Consider the following 26,638-nt stretch of genomic DNA (forward strand, 5'->3'; position numbering starts at 1 on the left):
CTGTGAAGGTTCTGTGCCCCAGTGTAGAGAAATGCCAGGGCCAATAAGTGGGAGAGGGTGGGGTGGCAGGCATGGGAAGGGGGGGCAACAGGGGTTTTTTCTTGTTTTTGTTTGTTTGGTTGGTTGGTTTTTGGAGGAGAAACTGGGAAAGGAGAAATTTACATGTAAATAAAGAAAATATCTAAAAAAAAAGAGTTATGTACTTTAAAAAAAACTCTGCTTATGCAGATTATATCCATCAATATTTATTGTAATGGAGGTCAAACCTGACAAATGTTTATACATATGTTAATGATCAAAATAAATGTTATAAATAAAAAAAAAATGCTCACTGCATGTAGTCCACTGGAAAAGTATCACAAGCCAATGCATGTGTGGTCTACTGCTTTGTTAGCGTTGGATTTTGCACTTAGACCTGTGTTTTAAGGTAGGCTGGGCTACAGCCAAGCACCAAGATCTGCAGAATCCCCACTTCATCTCTGTTTCTCAGTTCCCTCGGTGGTGAATAGGATGAACATGGTCTTAAGGGTTTCTCATTGATGACTATACAATGAATCCATGGTTCAAATATATCACATTACAGTGATGCTTTCAGAGATTAATGCATTAGTAATAAACACGAGACTAAATGAAAGTTGACTGTGGCTTCTTCTGAGATCTCTCTAAATACCCAATGTAGTGGTGATGTTGTGGTCTGGGACTCACAAAGTATGGAGTCACATTTGGTTTTCATTCTTGCTCTGACCCTCAGACAATTCATTAAATGTATGCTCATTATATGTCTCATGCATTACATCCTTTCCTATCATTGGTGGCATTACACTGGGTTGGCAGCTTTATGTGGAGACACTCTTGTTCCTTGAGCCAAGAATGACATCATTCTATTCCTAAACTGCCACAGATCTTCTCAGAGACCACCGCACAATGTAATGTGATCAAGGTTAAGTACAACCCACTCTTCATCTTTGTACCCGAGTCAATGTTCTTTCAGCTGTCTGCTTTGATCCTAGATTAATGACTTCTGCTCATTGTTACAAAGGTCTACCAGTTACCCAACAGTCCATTCTCATCTCTCTGCCTGTGGCTTATCCACAACACTAGGCTTTCTTCTCTTCCTCTAACACCAAGTTCCAAGCCAGCTTCTTTAACTCTGTGCCAAAGAAATAGAAACCGAATCTAATATTAGCCTAATGAGAACAGGCTATCTCCTGCCAAAGATTCCCATAATGTATCTCAAAGCCAAGTGAGGCAATTATTCCTTGTTTCAGACAATGGTATTGTTTCTTCCTTATATAACACAACAATCCAGATTGCTGTACTTCTCTCAGAGGAGTAAAGAATACACACAGCATTTTAACCTCTTCTTGTGCTAGTTGGCTAGCTTCTAAGTGCAACAGACTGTATTTTTTTCTTTTCAAATAAATAGATCATTTGTTCATTTAATGTGTAGGCAATAAAAAGCACTGAATTTAGAGCTATTAAAGTGAGACTTCTGGTCCTTCTTCCCGCAGTTATTAAACAGAAACTACATTTTAGTGAACTACTTAAATTCCCAGGTTTCTGAATTGTAAAACAGAGGTGCAAATGTTATAAACATAAGTAAGAGGCAGAACTATAAATGAAAGGGACAATCAAACACTAACCTCTGGAATATCATTATGAGAGGGGGAAAAGGATTCTTAAAGCTCATATTAAGGAAGTCTAAGAATATACCAGGTAGCCATCCCAATAAATACATAGAAAATTAATTCAAGAAGTCAAGTCCATCTACTTTCCCAGAGATTGTTATGGTGCTTGTGAAGACACAGACCAGAGTCCCAGGATGAAAAATTGCAAGACTTCTGCCTGTCTCTAGACTCCTCATTCCATCATCATTTGTAAAATGTGTTTTTGTTTTGTTCTGATTTGGTTTTGAGGAAATCATTTTTCCATGTACTCTATGTAGTCACGGATACCCAGGAACTCACTCTGTAGACAAGGCTGGCCTCAAACCAGAGATCTACCTACCTCTGTCTCCTGATAACGCCAGATTGTCAAGTGCCAGAGCATTAAGGAAGGCCATCTTCAAAAGAGACATCCGCATATATTAATAAATTTTGTTCTGACTGGAACAATGACCTAGGCCTAAGGACTTGTTCAGAGAGAATGTAACCTTGTCAATCTTTAGGGTCACCTCTATACCCAGAGAACTCCATGGATTTCCACAGACTAGAGCAGCCCTTTACAGAAAAACTTTCTGAGTTGACAATCATGATCTGCAGCACTTAGGACAAGGCAGAGCCTCTAGCCACATGTCATGATTACAAGCCTGGAACATGGCTATCTAACCAAGGAAATTAGCTTTATTTTACTTTATTCAATTTTTAAAAATTTCCATAGTCACATGTTTCTAGTGGCTGCTTTACTGGACAATTCTGTTAAAAATAAGCTCATGCCCTTGATTCAAGTGCCATATACCTGGCTCCAACCAATTCATCCAGTCTTGGATGCCACCATACAAACTTTGACTCTATAAGACTTATGTTGAACACACCTGAGCATCTCTACTGACACACTTGAACTTAGGATTCAACACTAAGGACACCATCCATCCTCACCTCACAAGCATAAATATACTTCACAAGCACAGGTCAAGTTCTATGTAGAATCAATGAAGTAACCTCCATACCAGTCTTCTACCAAATGCTTTGTGAGAAAATGGCTAAATGACCTTAGGTCTGAGCCTGCCTGCAGGATGTACCATCCACAGGGCTGTTCCCTTGGAAACTGTTTCCTAGTCTGCAGACACTTTGACTTGCCTATAGGTTATATGGCACAGAAGATTGATGAGAAAGAGGCTGAGCCTTCACTATGTCAAAAACTAATACTCATCAAAACAGGTATGGCAGTGGTGCCTTTGAAAACCTTCTGGACTTCCCTGTGAAACAAGAATGCTGTGTCTATTCTACCTCTTGCCTCCCCTACAAAGTGAAAGCATTATTTCTGGATCTTGAGTTTAGAACTATAGTTGCTGGGGTGGTGTATGCATTTTCTTGGCACAGATTCTCAGGGTCTTGAGAAAATCCTGATGACTTGCATTGATAAATATCTTTCAAAGATCCACATTTCAATTGTATTCAGTTCTGTGATATAATATGAAGACTTCCCAATACAAAGTTTTCAGACCCAGTGGTGTAATCTGTTACTTTCACTTTATTTTTTAAGAGCTAGAGGCAACATGATGCTGATTACTTGTTTCGGTGGGGCAATTATAGCCAGCTCTTCCTTCACTGCTTTCTAAGATAGAGAACCTATAAGAAATAATTGTCCCAGAATTAAGAAAATCATAAACACAAACACCCACACCTTTACATATTTTTCCTTTAATTGAAAATAATTTTTTTCTCACATAATATATTGTAGTTATTTACGGTTTCTCTCCTTCTACTCCTGGTTCTTTCCACTTCCCCTCCTATTTGGATCTACTCCCTTTCTGTCTCTCATTAGAAAACAAACAGACTTCTAAGGAATAAGAATTAAAAATGGGAAGTTAAATCTAAGAATATTTTATGTCAGAGTTGGACAAGACAAACAAGTAGAAGGAAAAGAACTGAGGAGAAGGCAACAAAAGAACCAGAGACACACTTGTTCACACACTCCGGGATACCATAAAAATCACTAAACTGAAAGCTATACTATATCTGCAGGACCTGGTGCAGTCTGCTGAAGGCCCTGTGCCTGTAGCCTCTGTCTCTGAGAGTTCCTATGAGCTTTGCTCACGATGATTCAGAGGGCCTTGTTTTCTTGGTGTCCTCCATCCCCTCTGGCTCTTATAATCTACCTGCCTCCTCTTCTGTGGGGTTCCCTGAGCCCTGAGGGGAAGGCTCTAGATCTATAATGTTGAAAATCATGAAAACTGCAAACACAATGCAATAAAGCTCATGATACAATCCTCACACAGGTTTTAACATTGCTTAAGAGTTTGTAATGATTGGCTTAGAGACATGGCTCAGTGATGGAAAGTTCTTACACAGGAATCAAATTCAATTCTCAATGCCCATGTAGAATGGGGTAACAATCGTCTGTAACTCCAGATTCAGGAGATGTGACATCTTTTTCTCCCTTCCAGTGGCACCTTCACTAACACACATGTGCCTCTACACAGTCACACACACACACACACACACACACACACACACACACACACACACACTCACACACACTAAATATAAGTCTTAAAAAAGTAATTAATGCGTGGAGCTATAACAGGGTTTCCTGAGTAAAGCCTAGGAAATATATACCAAAGAACCTCATTTACAAAACAGGTCAAAAGCTGATAATCATTCAGGCAATATATAACATGACCAGGTAACCTAGACAGAACTTCAGAACCCCAGGTAGGGACAAACGCAAAATTAGTACTTCATTACATGATATCTATGGCCTAAGCCACAAGAAGGCTAAGACTCACTCTCTCAATGAATAAAAAGTTATCAACAAGAATAAAAGTTCTACCCCTGTGGTAAACAAACTTGCCATCAGGAATAGAAGACACACAAAGAAATTTACCAGCCTAAAAGGAAGAGCATTAACAAACAGGAAAAATCATGGTGAACCTATGAATACAAAGTTTCTGCAAGAGCCTTTTAAATAAATATAATGAAAATAATGCTTATGTTTAAAATAAAACAAAACAAAACACAAGTGCAAAAAGTTCTTCCATCGCCTCCATGTCAGTATAATGTACCACTCAGAACAGAGACCACACACTCCACCACTCTGGGGTGCCCTCATTCAAAGAATGCAAAGGATGTTTTTACATACATGGTTATCTTAACACACCAAGCAGTAACACTCCTTCCTCAGGTTTAAATACCATCACTTGTACACAGAACCCTTACACCCTGAAAAGAAAGTACTCTCTTCTGCTGTATGAACAGAGATTGCCTGTTGAGCCAGTGTATTGTGAACGGGCACAAATTATTTTTAATATTTTCATAGAGTAAATTGTTGCATTAACCATTATCCTACATCCACCTTTGTATATCTTATTATTTCCTTAGGACAAGTTCCTAGAAAGGAAATCATTGGTCTAAAGAAATCACACCCACTGAAAACCTTAGGAACTACTATCAAACTACCTCCAGATAAGCTGTGCCCATTTGCAAAGCTGAATGTCTTTTCATGCCAGAGTTTCAATAAGTAAGGTAAGAATGGGTCAAATTAGCAAAGAGAAAAAAAGAAGATGGCTCACGGTCCAGCTGGCCCTCTACAAACAACAGAAGAGGAAACACAAACATTTCTATATGTTTCCAAAAGAAGTCTGTGGAGCAGATACCAAGCTGTGATGGCACTAGATCCTCAGTCATCACTGTAGGGTACCATCACTGTATGTTCCCACTGACCAGCTTCACCTGGTACCATCACTGTATGTTCCCACTGACCAGCTTCACCTGGTACCATCACTGTATGTTCCCACTGACCAGCTTCTCCTGTTAGCCCTCCAAGCAAAGGGCAAATTCTGTCTATGCTTGATTGAAATTTCTACTCTGTTTACCCTTAAACATGCCAATGTGAAGACCCTAGAAGCTCGTTTCTGTGTTTTACTGTAGATGATTTGGACAAACTACAATGAATGTAATTTCTAAATGTGGTCCATTGCTTTGAAAAGATGGAGGGGTGCTTTACACAATTGTACTTTTTTTTTTCTCCAGAAATGCAAAATCACACATTCAACATGATTTCAGAAGCAATCAAACTGCATAAGATCTGACAGATTTTCTGTAAATACTTTTAAAGAACAGAGATATAATCTGGAATATTTAATTACATTTGAAGTAAAATAAAACAAATATCAAGAATTAGTGTTTGCTTTTCCCCAGTTGTATTCTTAATATTTTATACACCCTTTAGCACTGGCAAGCTCTATTTATCTTTCTGAGTAAATCAGACCCTAAGGATACTTTCCCCTATATTCTCAGAATAACTCTATAACACCACAGATTGATTAACTTTAGATGTCATGGCAAATCTCACTTACCACCAGCTCTGCTCGCAAGCCCAACTCAGATGGTCCACCAATATCCTTTAAAGAGCTATTTCTCTGCATAGAAATATTCAGTGAAAAGTGCTTGCAATATCTTCTTCACCAATCATTCACCCAGCCTTACAACACACCCAGAGTTACACGTGAGTAATGTCATCCATTTTTAATTATCTAGCCAGAGAGGAAGCAATAATGATCATTATTCACAGCTACAGGTAAAGCAAAAACAAAATCGCATTTTAATCCAGAAAACGTAATTTGGAAGAGAAGATCATGGTACAAGAGCCAGGTCACCTTCCTACTTCCAGTTTTCCTTGGGAACTTATGTTGCACATATTCATTCAATAAACACAAAAAGAGGAAAGAAATGTCTATGAAGATTAATTTCCTCCATTTCTAATGAGAAAGTTAAAATGAACATCTTTGACACTTGGCATGGATATTGTTACTGAGTTTACACAAAAATCTATACAATGACTTTTTTCCTTTCATTGAAAATAGATTCTTTTCTCAAGCAACATATCCTAATTACAGTTTCCCTTCCCTCTACTCCTCCCAGTTCCTCCCCACTTCTCCTCCCATTCAAATCCAATCCTTTTCTGTCTCTCATTAGAAAAAAGGAGATAATATCTTTTTTTTAAAAAAAAGATATATTACCATCTTTTAAGAGATAATAATAGAAATGTAACAAAATATTACAAGGTAAAACAAAAACTATCATATCAAAGTTGGACAAGACAAACCAAAAGAAAGAAAAGAACCCTCGAATCTCACTCACACACTCAGGTGTCCCATAAAAACACCAAACTGGAAGCCATGATTTTATAATCATAGGACCTGGTGCAGGCCTGAGCGCACTGCCTTGGTTTCTGTGTGTTCACATGACCTTTGTCCACATTGATTCAGAAAACCTTGATTTCTCGGTGTCCTTCATCCCCTGTGACTCTTATATTCTTTCTGCTTCCTCTTCTGAATGAGTTCCCTGAGCTCTGATGGGGAGCGATTTGATGGAGACCACCCATTTACATCTGAGTGTTCAAAGGCCTTTTTCTCTCTCTCTTTCCCTCATACCCCCTCATAATGTCTGGTTGTGGGTCTCTGTATTTGCACACACCATTTTTTAGGACAAGAGAAAGCCTATATAAGAAGCTACCCTCAAGAACCTCACGGACACTCAGAACCCCATTGCTTATTATACTTTCAATACATACTTCCTTCGTTGTATGGCACCTACATTTAGGCCAAACACTAAGAACTAACCTTCTGCCAAAATAGAACAGCTGTATTTTCATCAACTGAGGTTTACTACTGTCTGACTCATAGGATGATTAAAGACATAATAAGCCCCAGCACCAAGAAGTGCTCTAAATCTGCTATATATGCATATATTTACAAAAGTCAGTTATTACCATTAATAGCCTTTGTCAGCAAAAGCCCCTTAGGACTACGCTTTTACAAAACATTCTTAGAGGCACAAAATCATTTACTCAGCTCAGCTCATCCTAATAGGGGAAGCAGATTTTAGGAATACTTTATAGATAGAGAATATGAAGCCTAAAGTTGCATAAGTTGTGCAAAAAGAAAGAAAGAAGGAAGGAAGGTAAAAGAAAGAAAGGAAGGAAGGAAGGAAGGAAAGAAGGAAGGAAGGAAGGAAGGAAGGAAGGAAGGAAGGAGTAGGGAGGAAGGAAGGGAAAAAGGATGGAAAAAGAAAGAAAGAGAGAAAGAGAGAGAAAGAAAGGTTTAAACTCTATTGCTGCTAGATAAGAGAGGCTTTTTTTTTCTATAATCCACTATCCAAAGCCTTGTACTGTGGGACAGTGACAAACATGTTTGAATTTCATCCAAAGGGAACTCAGTCAACTTTGACATCTATTGTCATTTATCAAGGAGACACAGCACTGATATTACCAAAGATACATCAATGATTAGCAGAAGCATTATTAGCCCTTTTTTGTGGCTGTCCACAGGTTTGCAAGGCTCCAGCCTCAGACTTTTAGTGCTTAATTGGCCAATGGCTCACCTTTGCTGTCTCAGCTTCTGCCTGAAGTCTCTTGGGGGTTCCTTTTTGGTCAGGCACCTTCTGGAAATTTCTGTTTTTAATGGATTGAGATTCTACACCTTCGCCTTCAATTTGCAGTTTAATTCCGTCAGCATGGGCAGAGTGATCAATACCCCGTGGATTCAAACCACAGTGGAGAGCTAGGAAAGATGAACAAATAGAACTCAGAAAACAAGTCATGCAAAGAAAGTGTCTGTGACGGAAAATATTTCATCAGGCCTAACTGGGAAAGAAACAGGGTGTCTGCGAGCTGAGAGGTGGTATAATGACTATGGGACATAACATGGGTGAGGAAAAAACACAGCATTGTGGGAAACGCTGAGTTTGGAAGCATAAATCCCAATCCCCTCAATTCCAAAGACTTACTTTGAGCACATTACTAATGCCCACAGTACAGATGGAGCACCAGATCAGGCAGCTACATTACTGCCTCCCACTTAGCTATTTCAACCCTGAGGTTTGGTTTTTTGCTATCTCTTCATCTAGAACCTGCTCACTCCTTGCACCCTATGGAATCCTTCTGGTCATAAAACATCCACTCATTCAGTCTACCCTCTTGCATTCATTCAACCAATACTTATTGGGCAAGTATATATACTGTCCCTGGGGTAGACTCTCAACCTAGGCTTAAATGCACAGGTGGAACATTGTAAGAACTGAACAGATAAATGACCTAATGATTTCTTAAAGGTACCTCTGCTACAAGAAAGGAAAGACCAGGGTCTGTGGGTTTTGTGGTACTCAAGCCTTGATAGCTTCCAATTTCTTGTTTTCATTTCTATACCATCTAAAATGAATATCTCTACCAATAAAATCTAGAGCTCATATTTTGGGATATTTATTCATTTAGAAAATATGTATATATTTTCCTCTGTACCCAAGCTTATATAAGAAACAGCAATGAATTTTATGAGAATCATTTTTCCTCTGACAATTCCCACAAACCTCCACTTGCACATGTGCACATGGCATATATAGGATGTGTTTTAGGATGTGTCATAATAAATTATTTTGACATTTTTTGTGTTCCAAAACCGTAAGACTTACATTCCCATCTGCCTTGTCTGCACTTTGATCTTAGATGGTTCAAAGTCAAATACTAAAACCGCCCTTTTACCTCCATTAGGACATTAATTCACTGACAATCTCCCATATTAGATGATCATTAGCTTTCCCCCTTCTTATTATTTCTCATTGGTTGGTCACCTCTGTAAGTCTATAGTACAGCATTTTTCACTATCCACTCTAACCAGGCTGTGGTTCCCTCTCCTCTTACTGACTCTTTGAAGACTATTTTACAGGAAGAACAGCTTTGAGAAAAGACTTCCCAATAGAAGTGGGATTGGCCACATTCTTTCCATTCTTCATCTTCTTATTAACAGGTACCACCAGTCCCCATAGCTTTTGATACAGAAGACATCCAATCTTAACGTGGTCAAAACTGAACTTCTGTTTTCCTACCATAAAAATCTGTCCACTGATTTCCCCAAAGCTGAGGGATCATCCTTGGGTTCACTGTCTCCAAGATTCACCATAATCCCTCCCATCCATCAGCAAAACCACTAGCTGGAACTGAAACAACTGTTCAAGTACATCCCCAGTTCCATCTCCTCTGTCACCACCATAGACCAAGACAGGCATCACACACTCAGACTTCCCATCTCCTTTTTCTTATCCCTTAAGACCCATGAACGTGTGTATATGTGTGTATATCATGTCATGAGACTCCTTTGCTTAAAAATTCCTAATGGCCTCACTTTACACCTAGAAAATTCAGAAAATGCCCTCTTGTCCAGAAAATCCTGTCCTCTTTGATGTTGGCAGCTTCTCTACCCATACCAAATGTCTCTTGATCACCATGCTTTTTCCCACAGGCTTTCTTTCTTCCTTCACCAAGTTCTTGCCCAAGTCAAAGGCTCTGTATCTGGTTTTGTGCTTAAAATGTTTTCCATTATTCACCTAAGTCTTATGTAGCATTTCAGTTTTGCCTTTAATATGACTCTTCTATGTGTCTTTTTCCAACTGTCATCTTTACCCCTATCTATACCTTCCCATGACCTTCCTATAGAATACAAGGTACCTTAAGGAATAAATATCCAATAATCTAAACCATCTGCTTGAAAGGGACATCATAGATATTCAATTTTCTGCCACTTTATATGGACATTATAAGTGGATTTCTCCTCCCCTAGTTTCTGGCATTCCTAAAAGCAATGAACAGTCACATCACAAAGCTAAACTCTCAGCAAGGATCAGATCATGTGCCCTCCCTCAGGCTTTGTTCTGAACCTCAAATGATATTCATGAAAAAATCTACCAGACATAATTATATTCATTTTTCAGATAAGGGAAATGAGGCTCAAAAGGGTTATGGTCACCAAAGGTCACATGGGTGTCTGCTGAAGGTCACAAAGATCAAGTATCATTTGGAATGCACATGTATTTAAGTTAGAGATGAGCATATCCAAACTAGATTAAAGGAAACTTGTAAGCTTTTATAATGGAAGGTTCTGTCTAAGTTCAAGTCCCAAGATAGAGAAGTTTATAGCTCAACAGTCCTCTAAAGGACTTTTATCCCCCTCCCAATGTCTCCATGTTTCTATTGGTAGCATTGCCATTGTCCTATACATATAGACCCTTGAGTTACATGCTTCAAGTGTTAATATTGAAGAATAGAGAACTTAGCCATAGTTCTTTCCCCAATTCTTCTCTCTTTCTCTAAACTTTAAGCACTTCTCATTGGCTGAAAGTGAATAACATGTTCATTATTGAACATGTGACCACATGAATGACCACAGTGACCACAGGTGACCACAGTGAATGTAACCCAAGTGAAATTCAACTAAGGTCAGTTTCCCAAACATTCACTGCTGCTACTCAACAGAGTCAGTATAGAACGGATAGTTGTGAACACACTACCATGCTTGAATTACAGTGATGCAAAGAGAAGCAGTGAGAGCATGAAACTAATTACTGTTAATATCAATCAGCTTCTCATCTCCAAAGACTAGCCTACTTAAAATGAATATTCAATTAAATATACTAAAATTGTGATTATTCTAAAAAGCTGTGCTTCTGTAGGGAGATAGTAGATTCACAAGGGATGGAATTATACATTAATGAGGGAAAGAAAAATGCCCAGCTTTGATCTTTCTCTTCCAGCATGATCCCCTGTTGCTTTCTGCATTGAAATTCAGGTATGGGAATTCCATTGAACTGTGAGCTTCCAATTCCTCTTGCTCCATTGCCTTCCACCAAAGCAGACTAATACTCCCTTCATCTGTTCCCATGAGTCTATCCCTTAGGAAGAACTTTTATTCTACCTGTGAACTAATCTAAATTTCTACCAGCAATCACCTGGTTTTCAGTTGAGGGGAGGGTGTATATGAAAGGAGAAGATGTCTTCAAACTGGAATCTTGACACCATGCTAGATATATGCATATCTATGCTGAAGATTTTCTGTGATAATGGTTTTTAACAGTGAGATTCTGACACACACATTTTGGATTTTAACTCTTCATTTTGAAATTTTCAACACTAATAAATTAAATCAATGTCATAGCTGGGAAAATATCAGGTAAAGACTTCAAGCTTCCTATGATATTGATGCAATGACTAGAAACCTGTTAAGCAGAGGAATATTTAAGAAAACTAAAAAAAACCTGAAGGGGGTCTCAAAGCTGACCCATGAGCAGCTGAGCCCATTAAACTGAGTAAATAACTTTTGTGAAAACAAGCAGGGATAGGGGTGACAAAGAAACAACAAAGCAGAAGGGACACCAAGAACATGATGAGAAGAAATGAAGGTCATACCTTAGAAGAGGCCATTGGAACATCACTTGATTTGTAAATATCAGGGACATGAAATTTCAGGGACTACAAAGCAAAGCCTATCAGAAATATTTAAAAAAAAATAACTTCAAGAGCAAAAACCTAAATCAAAGCTAGGTGTAGAGTCAAGAAGGAAATTGCTATGGAAGATTTAAATATTTGTGTGACAACTAAGGCTACGTGTATAGAAAGTCAAGAAACTATACTGTGCCTCTGGTTTATAGACTATCTTATACTTTGAGCACCCAATATTTTTCTAGTGGAGAAAAAAAATCTCCTACTGACTTAAGGCATGATTGTATGAAGAGAAATGACTTGTGGTTTATTCTATAGTTGAACAAATGTTTCTTTGCTTAAATGTGTGTTATATGCCATGCTTGAGATCTAGGCGATTACTAAGAGATTGTGTGTATCTGTTCTCCTAGGGTTCTCAGCTGTGGTAGGGGAGCTAGGCACACAATTATGATGACAGATCTGGATTACGCAGGCATTGAACTACTGAGAATAGTTGTATGGAACAGTGTAACCTATAATGCTGATGAAGCAGTCTATACTGACATATAGGTTGGCTTCTCAAAGAAGAGAATGGGTCTTCTGAAAAGGGAATGGCATGAGCAGATGTCAAGAGAATACGACATTTTGGGTTGATGCTGGGGAATGATAAAAATAAATTTTTAAAAAAGCAGTGATATTGGTAAATTAAAAAGTAAACAATCAGAATGGTCATGGATAGAACAGGGATTGGCAAGTGTGACAAATACAGAATGTGACAAATAAAATCTTCATTGATAAAATAACATGGATGAACACCAAAGAAACTATGCTAAATGAAATAAGCCTGTTCCAACCGGACACCCATACTTCTTTGTAGTGACTCACATTTGTAATCCCAGCACTTGGAAGACAGAGGCAGGAGAATTCTCACAAGTTTGAAGCCTAGGCTGCATAATGAATTTTGGGTCAGCCTGAACTAGAGTGTGATCTTGTCTCAAGAGAGCAAAATCAAATAAAAGGATACAAAATGTGTGAGTATTTAGAATAAGGCTTGCAAGGATCCACTTATAAGTACTCAGAGTAGTCAAATCCACAAAAGTTAAAAAATAATTGTCACCTAGGGGCTGGGTGTGCAAGAAAATAGGGGTGGATGGGGGTTTTGGAGAGCTGGATCTGTAGTGTTCCAGTTTGAGATAACAAAGTGATTTTGCAGATAGGTGGTAGTGACAGTTACTTAGCCTGAATGACATATAATACAGGATTTTTATAAGGGTATGAATTATATTTTACCAAAGTAAATGTCAAAAATCCCACTTTATTCACTTTCACTTTGACCCAAATACCATAGCCATTATGTAGAAAGCAAAGTTCTCAAGATATTCTTATTCAAAGGCTTCAGAGTTTCTTCAGCTAGTACATTTTTATTGTCATTATGGATTCTACACATTGTGTGTATCAATATGTATATGTGTGTATTCACACACACCGCACACGTGCATAAGTGTATGTGTGTGTGCTCATGTGTTTCTCTGTGTGTGAGTCTGTGTATATGATAGTGGTGGTACTGTGTGTGTGTCTGTCTGTCTGTCTGTGTGTGTGTGTGTGTGTGTGTGTGTGTGACAGTTTACCAATACTTTAAAATTTTTCTGGAAAAGGATTCACTTCCAAACTAGATACCGTATAAACTGAGCTGCCACATGCCTCAAAAAGAGCTCCATCTTTTCTGAACTATCTATTTTGATGTGACTTATGTCATAGTAAGAAACAAGAAAGTGCAAGTCTCATTTTATCTCCTCACAATGATACATAATAAATAATAGTGACAAATAGATGTAGATACAGATATAGATGATATAGATATGATAGATATAGATGATATATAGATATAAGAAGTGTCATAATATATACCACATAATTACACTGATTTAGGGTCTATTTTGCTAAAAAGTCACCCAACTTCCCAATCCTTCCAAACCCAGATATCTCACTTGAAATGAAAAATGCAGCTCTGTTCACATCCAATGATCCTATGTTCTGACAAAGCTTTTCCTTAAACAGGGACAATGAGCAAATACTCCCCAGTAAACCTCAGGGTGAAATGGCTTAGTAATACCTCCACTACAACTGCCTGAAATGTGTGTGCCTCCTTGCCTTGGCCAGATTGATATCTCCATAAAGTTTTCTCTTCTCTTACATTATTTGCATGGATAGCCTCTTCAGGCAGGATTAATATTGTTTTCTCTATGCTGTGATGCTTTAACTGAGTTTGAGTTCTGTATATTTATCTGAACAATGTTGACGATTCATAGTTTTTCTTATTAAAAGATCAGAATGTGTTTTTGCGCATGTGTTATGCATTGCAAATATTTATAAAATGACTGCATAGACTACCAATAGTCCCCAGGAGAAACTGACTACATGTTATTGAGCTTTATACTCCCAGTGTTTGGACAAATAACTCACTTAACAGTAGATATCCAGTCATTGTTTAAGGAAAAGGCTAGACATGATGGAAAGATTCTAATTCAATCCTACTCTTTGTGGTTGGCTTCTGAATAACTTCTGCATTTTTCAGAACAACAGATAAAGGTTGCTTCCAAACTACCTGTCCAATATTCAAAAATGACAGAACTACAGAGCTCTTTTGATATGCCTATCATCAGCAGAATGGAGATGTTACTATTCCAAAAAAAGTGCCTAAATAATTGTACATAGTTGTATCTAATAAATGTTTTTAAGTGAATGAATTATCTTAGAAATAAAGATAGAGCAATCCCTATGATTAACTTCTAGAATTGAGATATACTGTTTAAAATTGCATGTGCATGTCTTGTTTTTAGATAGAGATGAAGACCTAGAAGAAACAACCCTTCTGTCACACCCCTATCATCTAAAATACACAAAGTAGATGTCTTAGTCAGGGTTTCTATTCCTCAACAAACATCATGACCATGAAGCAAGTTGGGGAGGAAAGGGTTTATTGAGCTTACTTCCACATGGCTGTTGATCACCAGAGGAAGTCAAGACTGGAACTCAAGCAGGTCAGGAAGCAGGATCTGATGCAGAGGCCATAGAAAGATGTTTCTTACTGGCTTGCTTCTCCTGGCTTGCTCAGCCTGCTCTCTTAAAGAACCCAAGACCTCCAGCCCAGGGATGGCACCACCCACAAGGGGCCCTACCCCCTTGATCACTAATTGAGAAAATGCCCCACAGCTGGACCTCATGGAGGCACTTCCCCAACTGAAGCTCCCTTCTGTGATAACTCCAGCCTGTGTCAAGTTGACACACAAAACTAGCCAGTACAGTATATAATCTACAAATACCAGTTTAAGGAATAACTATGGATCAGTTATTATGAACTCAAATTCATTAGGGACTTTCTAGCAGAAGCAATCTGAATATCACACAGGTTATACTTTTCTTTGTTGTAGACATTTGGGAATATAAACACATTTCCAGCACTTTTGTCTTCTGTCCACTCCAATGATAGAACTTCAAAGCCCTCCCTCTTCAATTCCCTGGCTACCCTTGAAGCTGTGGGCAGATGCTAATGCAGAGGACATGAACAGGAGTTTGAGGAAAGGAGAAAATAGTGGGAAGGACAAATAGGAACATATTTGAATAGTCCCTTGACCTCTTCCCTTTACCTTGAATTCGGGGGAAGGCTAATATGGCTACAGACATTTGTGCCTGTGGCGCTACATACATGAGAGATCGGCAAGGCACACATAGTCACAGTGGCTTGAACATCTCTGAGGGTCTCAGACTTTGTTCCTAAATGCTGTTAGTCTTCATAACACATAATAAAAATAATCACTCTCTTATTATGCCATGGCCAGTCAAATCTCCTGCAGCTTTTATGTGACTTGTAAAATGAATTACTCCACTTTAACCAATAGCAGGTTACTATTTAGCTCTTCTTAAAGAGAAGAAGAGGTAAAACTGGCCTTAAGAAAATTAGGGTCCAAGTTTCATGTTTTCATCATAACTCAGAAGCTGGATAAGTACAGTATTAATTTATAAGAAGAAGTAAATGAAGAATATAGTTAACAAAATAACAGATAGCAGAGATAGAATCAATGCAGTTACTACTGTGAAAACATGAGAGCAAAGGCCATCACTTCTTTAGGACACTGTGTCACCAGCAATAGTTTTAATATAATTTGTGAAACATTTTTTATTAGATATTTTATTTATTTATATTTCAAATGTTATCCCTTTTCCTGGTTTCCCCTTCAGAACCCCCCCATCTATCCCTTCCTCCTCCTTCCCCCTGCTTCTATAAGGGTTCTCCACCACCTACCCACTCTCACCTCTCTGCCCTGGCAACCCCCTACACTGAGTCACCAAGCCTTCACATGACCAAGGGCCTCTCCTCCCATTGATGCCCAAGGACAAGGCCATCCTCTGCTACATATGCGGCTGGAGCAATGGGTCACTCCATGTGTACTCTTTGGTTGGTGGTTTAGTTCCTGGGAGCTCTGGGTGGTCTGGTTGGTTAATATTGTTGTTCTTCCTATAGGGTTCAGCTCCTTCAGTCCTTTCTTTTTTTATTAGATATTTTCTTTATTTACATTTCAAATGACATCTCCTCTCCTGGTTACCCCTCAGAAAAAACAAAAACAAAGACAAAAACAAAAAAACAAACCTTGTTTCCTCCCCCTGCTCACCAACCCACCCTCTCCTGCTTCTTGGCTCTGGCATTCCCCTACATTGGGACATAACATACACAGGACCAAGGGCCTCTCCTCCCACTGATGACCAACTAGGCCATCCTCTGCTATACATATGCTGCTGGAGCCAAAAGTCTCATCATGTGTACTCTTTGGTTGATGGTTTAGTCCCTGGGAGCTCTGAGGGTACTAGTTAGTTCATATTGTTGTTCATCCTAAGGGGCTGCAAGCCCTTCAGCTCCTTGGGTCCTTTCTCTAGCTCCTTCATTGGGGACCCTGTGCTCAGTCCAATGGATGGTTGTGAGTATCTACTTCTGAATTAGTAGGGCACTGGCAAAGCCTCTCAGGAGACAGCTAGATCAGGCTACTGTCAGCCAGCACTTGCTGACATCCACAATAGTGTCTGGGTTTGATGATTGAATATGGAAAGGATTCCCAGGTGGAGCAGTCTCTGGATTGTCCTTCCTTCAGTCTCTGCTCCACAGTTTGTCTCTGCAACTCCTTCCATGGGTATTTCATTTCCCCTTCTAAGAAGGAATGAAGCATCCACAATTTGGTCTTCCTTCTTCTTGAGTTTCTTGTGGTTTGTGGATTGTATTTTGGGTATTCCGAGCTTCTGGGTTAATATCCACTTATCAGAGAGTGCATGCCATGTGTGTGTCCTTTTGTGATTGGGTTACCTCACTTAGGATGATATTCTCCATATCCATTCATTTCCTTAAGAATTTCATAAATTCATTGTTTTTAATAGCAGAGTAGTATTCTATTGTGTAAATGTATATTTTCTGTATCCATTCCTCTGTTGAGGGACATTTGGATTGTTTCCAGTTTCTGGCTATTATAAATAAGGCTGCTGTGAACATAGTAGAGCATGTGTCATTATTACATGCTGGAACATCTTCTGGGTATATGCCCAGGAGTGGTATAGCTGGGTCCTCTGGTAGTACTATGTCTAATTTCTGGAGGAACCGCCAAACTGATTTCCAGAGTGGTTGTACCAGCTTGCAATTCCACCAGAAATGAAGGAATGTTCCTCTTTCTCCTCAACCTCGCCAGCATCTGCTGTCACCTGAGTTTTTGATCTTAGCCTTTCTGAATGGTGTGAGGTGGAATCTCAGGGTTGTTTTAATTTGCATTTCCCTGATGACTAAGGATGGTGATCATTTCTTTAGGTGCTTCTCAGCCATTCAGTATTTGTCAGTTGAGAATTCTTTGTTTAGTTCTGTACCCCATTTTTTAAATAGGGTTATTTGATTCTTTGGAGGCTAACTTCTTGAGTTCTCATTCATTTTCAAGAGATGATGCTGGCTCAACTGGCAGTTAGCATGTAGAAGAATGCAAATCGATCTACACCTATCTCCTTGTACAATGCTCAAGTCCAAGTGGATCAAGGACCTCCACATAAAACCAGATACACTGAAACTAATAAAAAAGAAAGTGGGGAAGAGCCTTGAGCACATAAGCACAGGGAAAAACTTCCTGAACAGAACACCAATAGCTCATTCTCTAAGATCAAGAATTGACAAATGCGACCTCATAAAATTACAAAGGTTCTGTAAGGCAAAGAACCCTGTTAATAGGACAAAACTGCAACAGATTGGGAAAAGATCTTTACCAATACTATATCCAATAGAGGGCTAATAGCCAATATATACAAAGAACTCAAGAAGTTAGACTCCAGAGACTCAAATAACCCTACTAAAAATGGGTACAGACCTTGAGTCCTTTCTCTAACTTCTCCGTTGCTCTGTCATCAGAAGGTATATGTTTACAGGTAACTAAATACCAAGGGGTAAACATGAAAATGTATCAAGACAATCAGAAACATATCTTAGGTAAAAAGATACTTTTGTTTGACTAAAAGAAAGCACAGTGCACCTTTGGGTGAAGGAACCTACCCAGTAAACATCTACCATGACAGGGATAAGTAAAGCAAGGTACAGCACTCAAGTCCAGCCTACCTTGCTTCTGTGTGACCAGTGACCAAAGCATAATTCAATTTAAAAATGATTGTAGGGGCTACAGAGATGGCTCAGGAGTTACGGTCAATTGTTCCTCTTGCAGAAAACTCTCATTCAATTCCAAGCATGCATATGCTGGTTCACAACTATTGACTTCAGTCTGGTGGGTCAAACATTTTTACGACATAGTACACAGACAGACAGACAAGTAAAGCAAATAAACAAACAAAAATATGTTACAAAATTCCTTTTTTGTTTTTTTCCAATAACTTTAGATTTATTATTTTATATATGAGGTTTTATTTGAATGTCCATAAATAAAATTTGCTGGAATATAGACAACATAATTTATTTATGGACCATTTATCTGCTTTTGTGTTACAATTGCATAAATTGCTAGTTGGAGCAGAGATTGTGTGTCCTAAAGACTGAAATATTTACTCGCTTTCCATTGATAGAACATGTCGACTCTTATTTTAGGATAGAGTGTAATTATATCCTGAGGAATGCTGGGATATAAGAACCCAATCCCTATACCCTAGTTACAGCACTGAGGAATTCCTAGGCCTTTGTAGGACTACGTTCTAATTAATTTCATACTTCCCCACCCCCAAGGTAATTTAAAGTGTGTCTAATTTTATCATATATCAGAATATGAGAAGCCAGAATATGGTTTACAAAACTCTCCCCACTCCCCAAGAGTGAGCTAAATCGATCTTACCACCACACACATGCTGAAACTTCAAATTTTTAAGTACAGGTAGAACTTGTTTTCTCTATACTTCAACAAGAAGTGCTAAGAAACAAAACCATCAGAGAAGTAATCCAGCAGTGCTAAACTATGGATGTATTCATCCTCAGGACATCTAAATAACCAGTAATAGGTGGGGCTCTTATTCCATGAAAGAAAAGGCCAGAAGAAAGGAGATATTCCACCAATGAAAATAAAGAGGAGAGATAGCATGAAGACTCACAAAGTATACCAAGTGTCCTCACCTATGTTGGCTAATTTTCTGTCAACTTGACACAAGCTACAGTATTGGAAAGGAGGACATCTCAGTTCAAAATTATCTCCCTAAGATCGAGCTTTAGGTATACCTGAAGGTTTTTTTTTTTTTTTTGAGCCCAGCCCTTGAGGGTGGTTCCATCTCTAGAATGGTGGTCCTAAATTCTATAAGAAAGCAGTCCGAGCAATCCATGATAAGCAAGCCAGGAAGCAGCACTCCTCCATGGTCTCTGCATCAGCTCCTTCCTACCTTCAGTTTTCTGCCACGTTTGAGTTTCTATCCTGACTTCCTTTACTGATGGTCTATGATGTGTCAGTATAAGCCAAATAAACCCTTCTCTCCCCCAAGTTGCTTTGGTCTTGGTGTATACAGCCTTATTTTACAGCAATAGTACACTAAACTATTATCTATGTACCCTGTGGTAGCCCTGACAACAACCATATGAATTTTGGAGCTGGGCCAAGAGGACTTGTCCACCCTAGCCATGCAGCTGTGTGATGACAGTATCCCTTCTGAGGAACATGATATACATGCGCTCTGCTTTGTCTACAGAGACAATTTTATCTTTCTTGAATAGATTATTATAAACAATGTCAGTCTAGGAAGACTACCTAATGTCATTCTTCAAAGACTACCTAACTATAAAGACTGTATCAAATATTCACCCATCATAACCAGTATATCTGCACTAAACAACCTATATAAAGTAGATATTAAAGTAATATTTAAATTAACCATAACATCAGTAAAAGGCATGAAAAGAGTTTAGACAGTCACTGAGGTGCATATATATTATATATTCTCCTTTATGAAGAGGACTCAATGGTAGATGTTGCAGTCTCTAGATTATCAGACAAGGGGTATGGGTATCTTACTGTGGAAGTGATAAGTGATCTACATACATCTCAATTCAAAATATTTTTAACAATGCCATGAGAACATTATTGTGTATTGTGAATCATCAGTAGATAGACAATAGATGGATAGATAGATAGTAGATAGGGCCAAAGTGTGGACTTGCCCCCATTCTTAGGGCAGAGTCATCTCCTGGAGAGTGAGGACTGTGACTAGCACCCTCCTGTAATGAAGAGATAAAGTGAAGTAAAGAGTCTGCATTCTAACTCCACCTTGTAGTACCTACCTTATAGCCTTTCTTTTCCTGTCCGGAGTAAGGTTAAAGTACACTAGCAGAGACAGATAATCTAATGAGGTTCAGAATCTCATGACATGAAATGAAAATATCCATTTTTAATTAATACAAAACTACCTATAACCAAGAGTCAGAGGGGTCTGAAACTGAAGGAAAAGGATAATTAATAGATGACATCACCAAGATTATAGATGTGTGAAGGCATTGGCTACATATTTCAAAGCAGCCTTCCTAAAAGTGCTTCAGTGAGAGGCTACTCTTAACACAAATATGAAAAATAGAACGCTTCAGGGAAGGAGTAGAAAATGTTTAATATGTAAAAATGTAAGCAATCAAAAATTATAATAACCAAAACTAAGATTTGTTGGGTAGACTGAGAAGTAGAATAGAGGCAATGAGGACTATTTAAGGAGAAAGTGTAGAAGTCAATATTGGGAGAATCAAAAGAATGTGCACTTTGATGTTTGCTTATAAAATACTGTGGAACTTGGAAAATTAATATTCAATACATGTTGCTTATTGAATACAGATTAACTTTTAATGTTAATAAAAACAATAGAGGTACTAAACATGCTTTAATTATAGAGTTACAAACGACTTTGACATACTTATACATCTTTATTCAACACAGCAACAAGGGGAATATAAGCTCTACTAGTATCTTGTAATACATGAGTTTAAATATAGATAAGTTAGAGCATGTTTTCCATACAAAGGTACTTGTAGTATTGGCTTACTTTTATATCGCTGTAATGTTACTGTGTTAGTAAGACAAGTTTCTAACTGAGCAGCTGACATCTAACATGAATTCAATGAATGTCTATACTCTTTATTCCATTATGGTGAGGCAATGTTAGGCATTAGCAGTTTTAGTAACAGTTAAAGATATTTACCATTTATTTTAAGGGATAATGTAGGACAGAATTGTAAAGGACATTCATATGTATAAAATAAAAATAAAGTTAAATTCAGCTGAGAAGCAAGAAGGAAAATAACACTTTCTACACACACACACACACATACACACACACACACACACACACACACACACACTCTTCTGGGAGTTGAGGAATGCAGTTACAAGGAATGATAAAATAGTATCCATACTTCTTATATAGGTTCTACTAGCAGGTTGACTCCAATATCAAACTCAGATAATTATAAATAATAATAATAAATAGGACCCCAGAATAGCAACTCTTTACTTGGCACTTTAGGAAGGGGAAAGCAAGCAGTGCATGTATAGAGGGCCTTTAATATCTAGTGCTGAGAGAGATATTCAAAGGAGGGAGAGCTCCAGATGTTCAGAAGCAGACTAAGGTCACCAGGAACCCGTCAGAGGGAGACTCAAACCAGAACCATGAAGACAGTTAGCAATGCACTTAGTTTTATTTCAATACAATTTAAACTTGCTTCCTTTGGTAGTGCCATGTTACTGTGGCTTCTGTGCGTAGACAGTGCACATTACTAAACATCTTCGTCACCACAGAGTGCTAGTGGACGGCCCAAGCTTGTCCTCTCTGTCTTGAAATCAACATGTTCATTCTATAAATGTTACTTTGACAGTAATGAAGGGAAAGGATGAGGTCAGACATTACCTTAGAAGATTATGTTTTGGGAGTTGTTTTAAATCATCTAAGTCCTCATATCTCCACCTTAGAGATAAGGGAAAATAGCTGTAATGACTTAACAAGGGCTGTTATAAAACATTCTGCCCTTTGAAAATAAACAGGCATTGTAACCTGCCTCTTCTTTTGTACACATTTCAGACACGGTTGTAGAAGCAACTGACTTCCTGTTTAGTTACTTCAGACAACTGTCAGAGTTTTGAATAATCTATTCCCCAACCTGGTTGCTTCTGTCACAAATCACAGTCATTTTACTGTTACAGGCTTTTAGAGACCCAAGATTATCTTTGAAGGGAAAAAGATGAATTGGGATTCACAGATGCATCAGCTCTGGTAAAGCTCAACCTCCTAAAGAGGCAGCTCCCCATAGCCTATCCAGACAAGGCAGGAGCATGGGGTGAAGCTGCTATTGCCATCAGAGAATGGACAATCTTCAGGTCTGTTAGTCTTCTACTCATGGGAAGGCCACAGTTCAGACCTGCTTTGGGTCTCATGCTGGCACCTTTCCTGCAATAAGTTAACTGTGTCTTTTATGCATACGAGTTTCGAGCTCACTAAGGAAAAAAAAGTACAGAAACTATATAATCTTATTTCAAAAGTGCCTCAGAAAACCTAGAGTCCGAATACTGCTAGGCTACTGAAGAAAAGCAAGCTGACCCATGGGAGACAGAGGGAAACAGAGGTGTCGGTAGTAGGAAGGACTACAGAAAAGCTTATAATGACAGGATGGGAAATTGAGAAGTGCCAGGATTATTTCCAAGCCAAAAACCAACCAAACCAGACCAAAACAAACAAACAAACAAAAACCAATGACCTCAATGAAAGATAAAAGCAAACAGGAAAGACTTCACAGAAACCTAGTATCTCAGATTAGTTGTAATATCATAGGAAGGCACTGAGCAAAAGAGCCACTTTAGAGTCAGGTGCAAAGTGGGAAGGGGATATTTGTAGGGAAGAGCAAATCACTTGGAACCTAAGATACATTAATAGAAATTATGGTGGGAAACCTGGGCACGATGGCACACATCTTTAATCCCAGCAATTGGGAAGTAGAGGCAGGGGGTTCTTTGTGAGTTCAAGGCCAGCCTGATCTACAGAGTGAGTACCAGGACAGCCAGGAAAAAAGAAAAAGAAAAAAGGGAGAGAGGAAGGGAAGGAAAGGAAAAGAACAAAAAGAAATGAATCATGGAGGGAGTGGAGGGGGAGAGCTTATGAAAGGGAATGTGTTACCATTTGCTTCTCTGTTACAGTGAGAAACACTGATCAGAAGTTACTTTTTGAGGGATGGGTTTATGTGACTTACAGGTTACGACCCCTTACCTAGAGAAGCCAAGGCTGAAACTCAAGGCACAAACTAAAGCAGAGACCATGGAGGAACATGGCTTACCAGCTTGTTCCTCAGGGCTTGTTCTGACTGCTCTCTCATACTACAGGGCACCTACCCAGGAATGAAACTTCCCACAGTGGTTTGGGCCCTCCAAAATCAATCATTAATCAAGAAAACGCCCCATAAGCATACCTCCGGCCCAATATGATGGATTAAATTCTTCAATTGAGGTTTATTTTCTTCCCAAATGATCACAGTTTATATAAAGTTGACAAGTAACCAACACAGCTTGCTTAGAATGTACAAGGCACTGGCTTATCTCTAGTTTGAGAAGAAGGGTAATGGAAATTTGACAGAACAATAATACAGATGCCATTACTTTGAGCAAGTACGGCCATGGGCATTAGCATAAGAAATTTGGAATCTGTTCTCCCTGAACAATTATGTAGTCATTAAATATTTCAAACAGGGGGAAAAACTTAGTTCATGTTGTTTAGTAATATGCATGAGTAAACACACAGTGACAACACTCAAGTTCAATATGCTGCTACATGAGCATCCTTCAATATGAAGAATGTATATTACAATTCCATTGCCTAAGGCTGATAGTGTAGCTGGGTGGTGGAACATGTGTTGAACATGAGCAGCCCCTGGGCTATTGCCCTGCTTCGGCTATAAAACCACAGCAAAACCCTCCTATCTTGTTCCAGACCTCAATTCTCACTCAGGACTCTCAAAATACATAATCACATTATTTGAGGTCGTTTTTCCGAGACATTAACATAAAGTTAGGCTTCCAATAAATGATGCTTTCATTTTAAATAGCATCAATAACTATGTTCTCTTACATGTTAAATCTACCAGGGAAGCCAGTTGATGATGGTTAGCATACATCCTAATGCCCTTAGGCTCCTGCCTATGAGCTCTATAGCTGAGCTGAGTGTGTGTATATCCCGTGGACACTTTAATCCAATATAGCTGCACACTGGGCTATAGGAAAACTGAAGAATCAAAACCACAAGAAAACAGCAGAGAACATGACGGTGTGTTTAAGAAAGATTTATATTCCCACTTAGCTTTTTAAATCTGACGATGTGTCTAGAATATTCTAGCAGTTGTCTCATTGGTCTACATCTTCTTGGCTGGTATACAAAAGCAAACAGCAAAAGTCTAAAGAATCCACTCTACAAGATTAGCAATTTACTTTATGGTGGTGTAAATTATTTCTAAAGATGCATTGAGTCACTTTTCAATATGATGGCCATTACAACATTGTAAACACCAACTGTTACTACTTAGTGTGGGGGAGGGGGAGTCAAAAGCACACAGCTCATTTCAGAAAAACTCCAGCAAACACAACAATTTGCCTCCAGGGTTGATTCTACTGCTGCTGCTACCAAAAGCCATGAAAGGGACATCTATCAAGAGTCCTTGTTTTGATGCCATTGAAGGCCTCTTTTTTGGCTCTACTTTCTATCTTTATCCAGCCAACTGGCTACTTCCCTTAAGTCTATTAACACTCTCATCTCTTGCCCCATAAGATAACTCCCGTCCACATCCCTATCCACTTATGAACAAACTACCTCTTATCCTCATTTAAAGAATATTATTATGGCTTAAGATGCAAATAGGTGTGTGTGACACTATATGCTATAGTAGATTGATCTTATGTTTCTGTATAATGAATTTGGCTCTGGTGATGGATGTTAATTTGGCCAGTGGCTGACAGTGGACAGGATGAAAGTAGAGACCTTACATAATGTGCCTTAGGCACTTGTGAAAAGCAGAGGAGGATCATGCTTGGGGGACTGCTGGCCCTCAGAATGTACCACACAAAGTGAAACCAATCAGAAGTCTGGAGGACAGAACAGTGTTGTGTAGCTATTCCCTCTGAATAGAAACATTCTCTTTTAGGGGAAGGAAAGAGGCTCCTATAACTTGTGAGGCTCGGGGTCCTCACAAAACTTAAGATTCATAAGGACCCTTCCCTGGTTTACATAAACAGAAAGCAGTAGCTCACAGAAAGAAGCCTACATGGTGGGGCTACTGACAAGTTGTGCAGGGAACTGAGGTTATAGATTTTCAGTTGACACCTATACTGAGGTTTGTTTTTTTTTTATGATTCAACTGCCTAAAATACAGATTCTTGTTTAAGTAATCACAGTAAACTCATTGGTTAATCATGACTGACTTGGTAAGATTAATTTTTCTAGACATAGACATTTGTACATGTGTTTATGTCTCCCTTGGCAAAGTCACATATTATCCAAATAATCAGAAGATCATAATGGGAAAATAGCTACCCAGGTTCAAGAAGATTTTACTATTGGACTGAGACTATGGACTCCAATGGAAGAGTTAGAGGAAGGGCTGAAGGACCTGAAGGGGATTGCAATTCCATAGGAAGAACAACAATGTCAATTAATGGAACCCCTCAGAGCTCCCAGGGACTAAGCCACCAATCAAAGAGTAATACATGGACAGGTTATTAGCATCAGGGCCTCCAAAGCCAATGATGTCACATGAGTGGGCCAGGGCAACAGCCACCATATTCCCAGAACCCATTGGGCTCACCTCCCACCTTTACCTGAGGCCACTAGGTCAAAACCCACATATATATATACATATTTGGGGAACATTTCTCTCACGCTCTCTCTCTCCCTCTTCTCTCTCCGCTACTGCCCCCTCTACCTCTCAACTAAACCTCTTACACGTGGAACTGTTTGGGCCTAGTGTATGGTTTGTCCTGATGCGAGCCGCTGTTGTAACACATCACAGGTACCTGGCTCCTGCTACATATGTAGCAGAGGACTATCTCATCTGGCATCAGAAGAAGGGAAGGAGCTTGGTCCTGTGGAGGCTTGATGCCTCAGAGAAGCAGGATACTAGAGGGGAGAGGCGGGAGTGGGTAGGAGAGTGGGGAAGCAGCCTCTTAGAGGCAAAGCAGGGATGGGGTGGAGGCTTCATGGAGGGGAGACCAGG

General features: G+C 39.0%; 1 protein-coding gene across 6 annotated transcripts in view; it reads right to left on the minus strand.

Annotated features, from left to right (window-relative positions):
- The window catches only part of Samd12 (sterile alpha motif domain containing 12), a 451,523-nt gene that overhangs the window by 401,766 nt on the left and 23,119 nt on the right, over positions 1–26,638 (minus strand). For all 6 annotated transcript variants that reach the window (XM_031358000.1, XM_031357996.1, XM_031357998.1 and 3 more), the window contains exon 2: positions 8,046–8,224. In XM_031358000.1, coding sequence (XP_031213860.1) covers positions 8,046–8,224 — 179 coding nt within the window. The remainder of the gene's footprint in view (positions 1–8,045; positions 8,225–26,638) is intronic.

Source organism: Mastomys coucha, unplaced genomic scaffold (genome assembly GCF_008632895.1).
Source record: "Mastomys coucha isolate ucsf_1 unplaced genomic scaffold, UCSF_Mcou_1 pScaffold7, whole genome shotgun sequence".
In the NCBI taxonomy this organism is placed as follows: domain Eukaryota; kingdom Metazoa; phylum Chordata; class Mammalia; order Rodentia; family Muridae; genus Mastomys; species Mastomys coucha.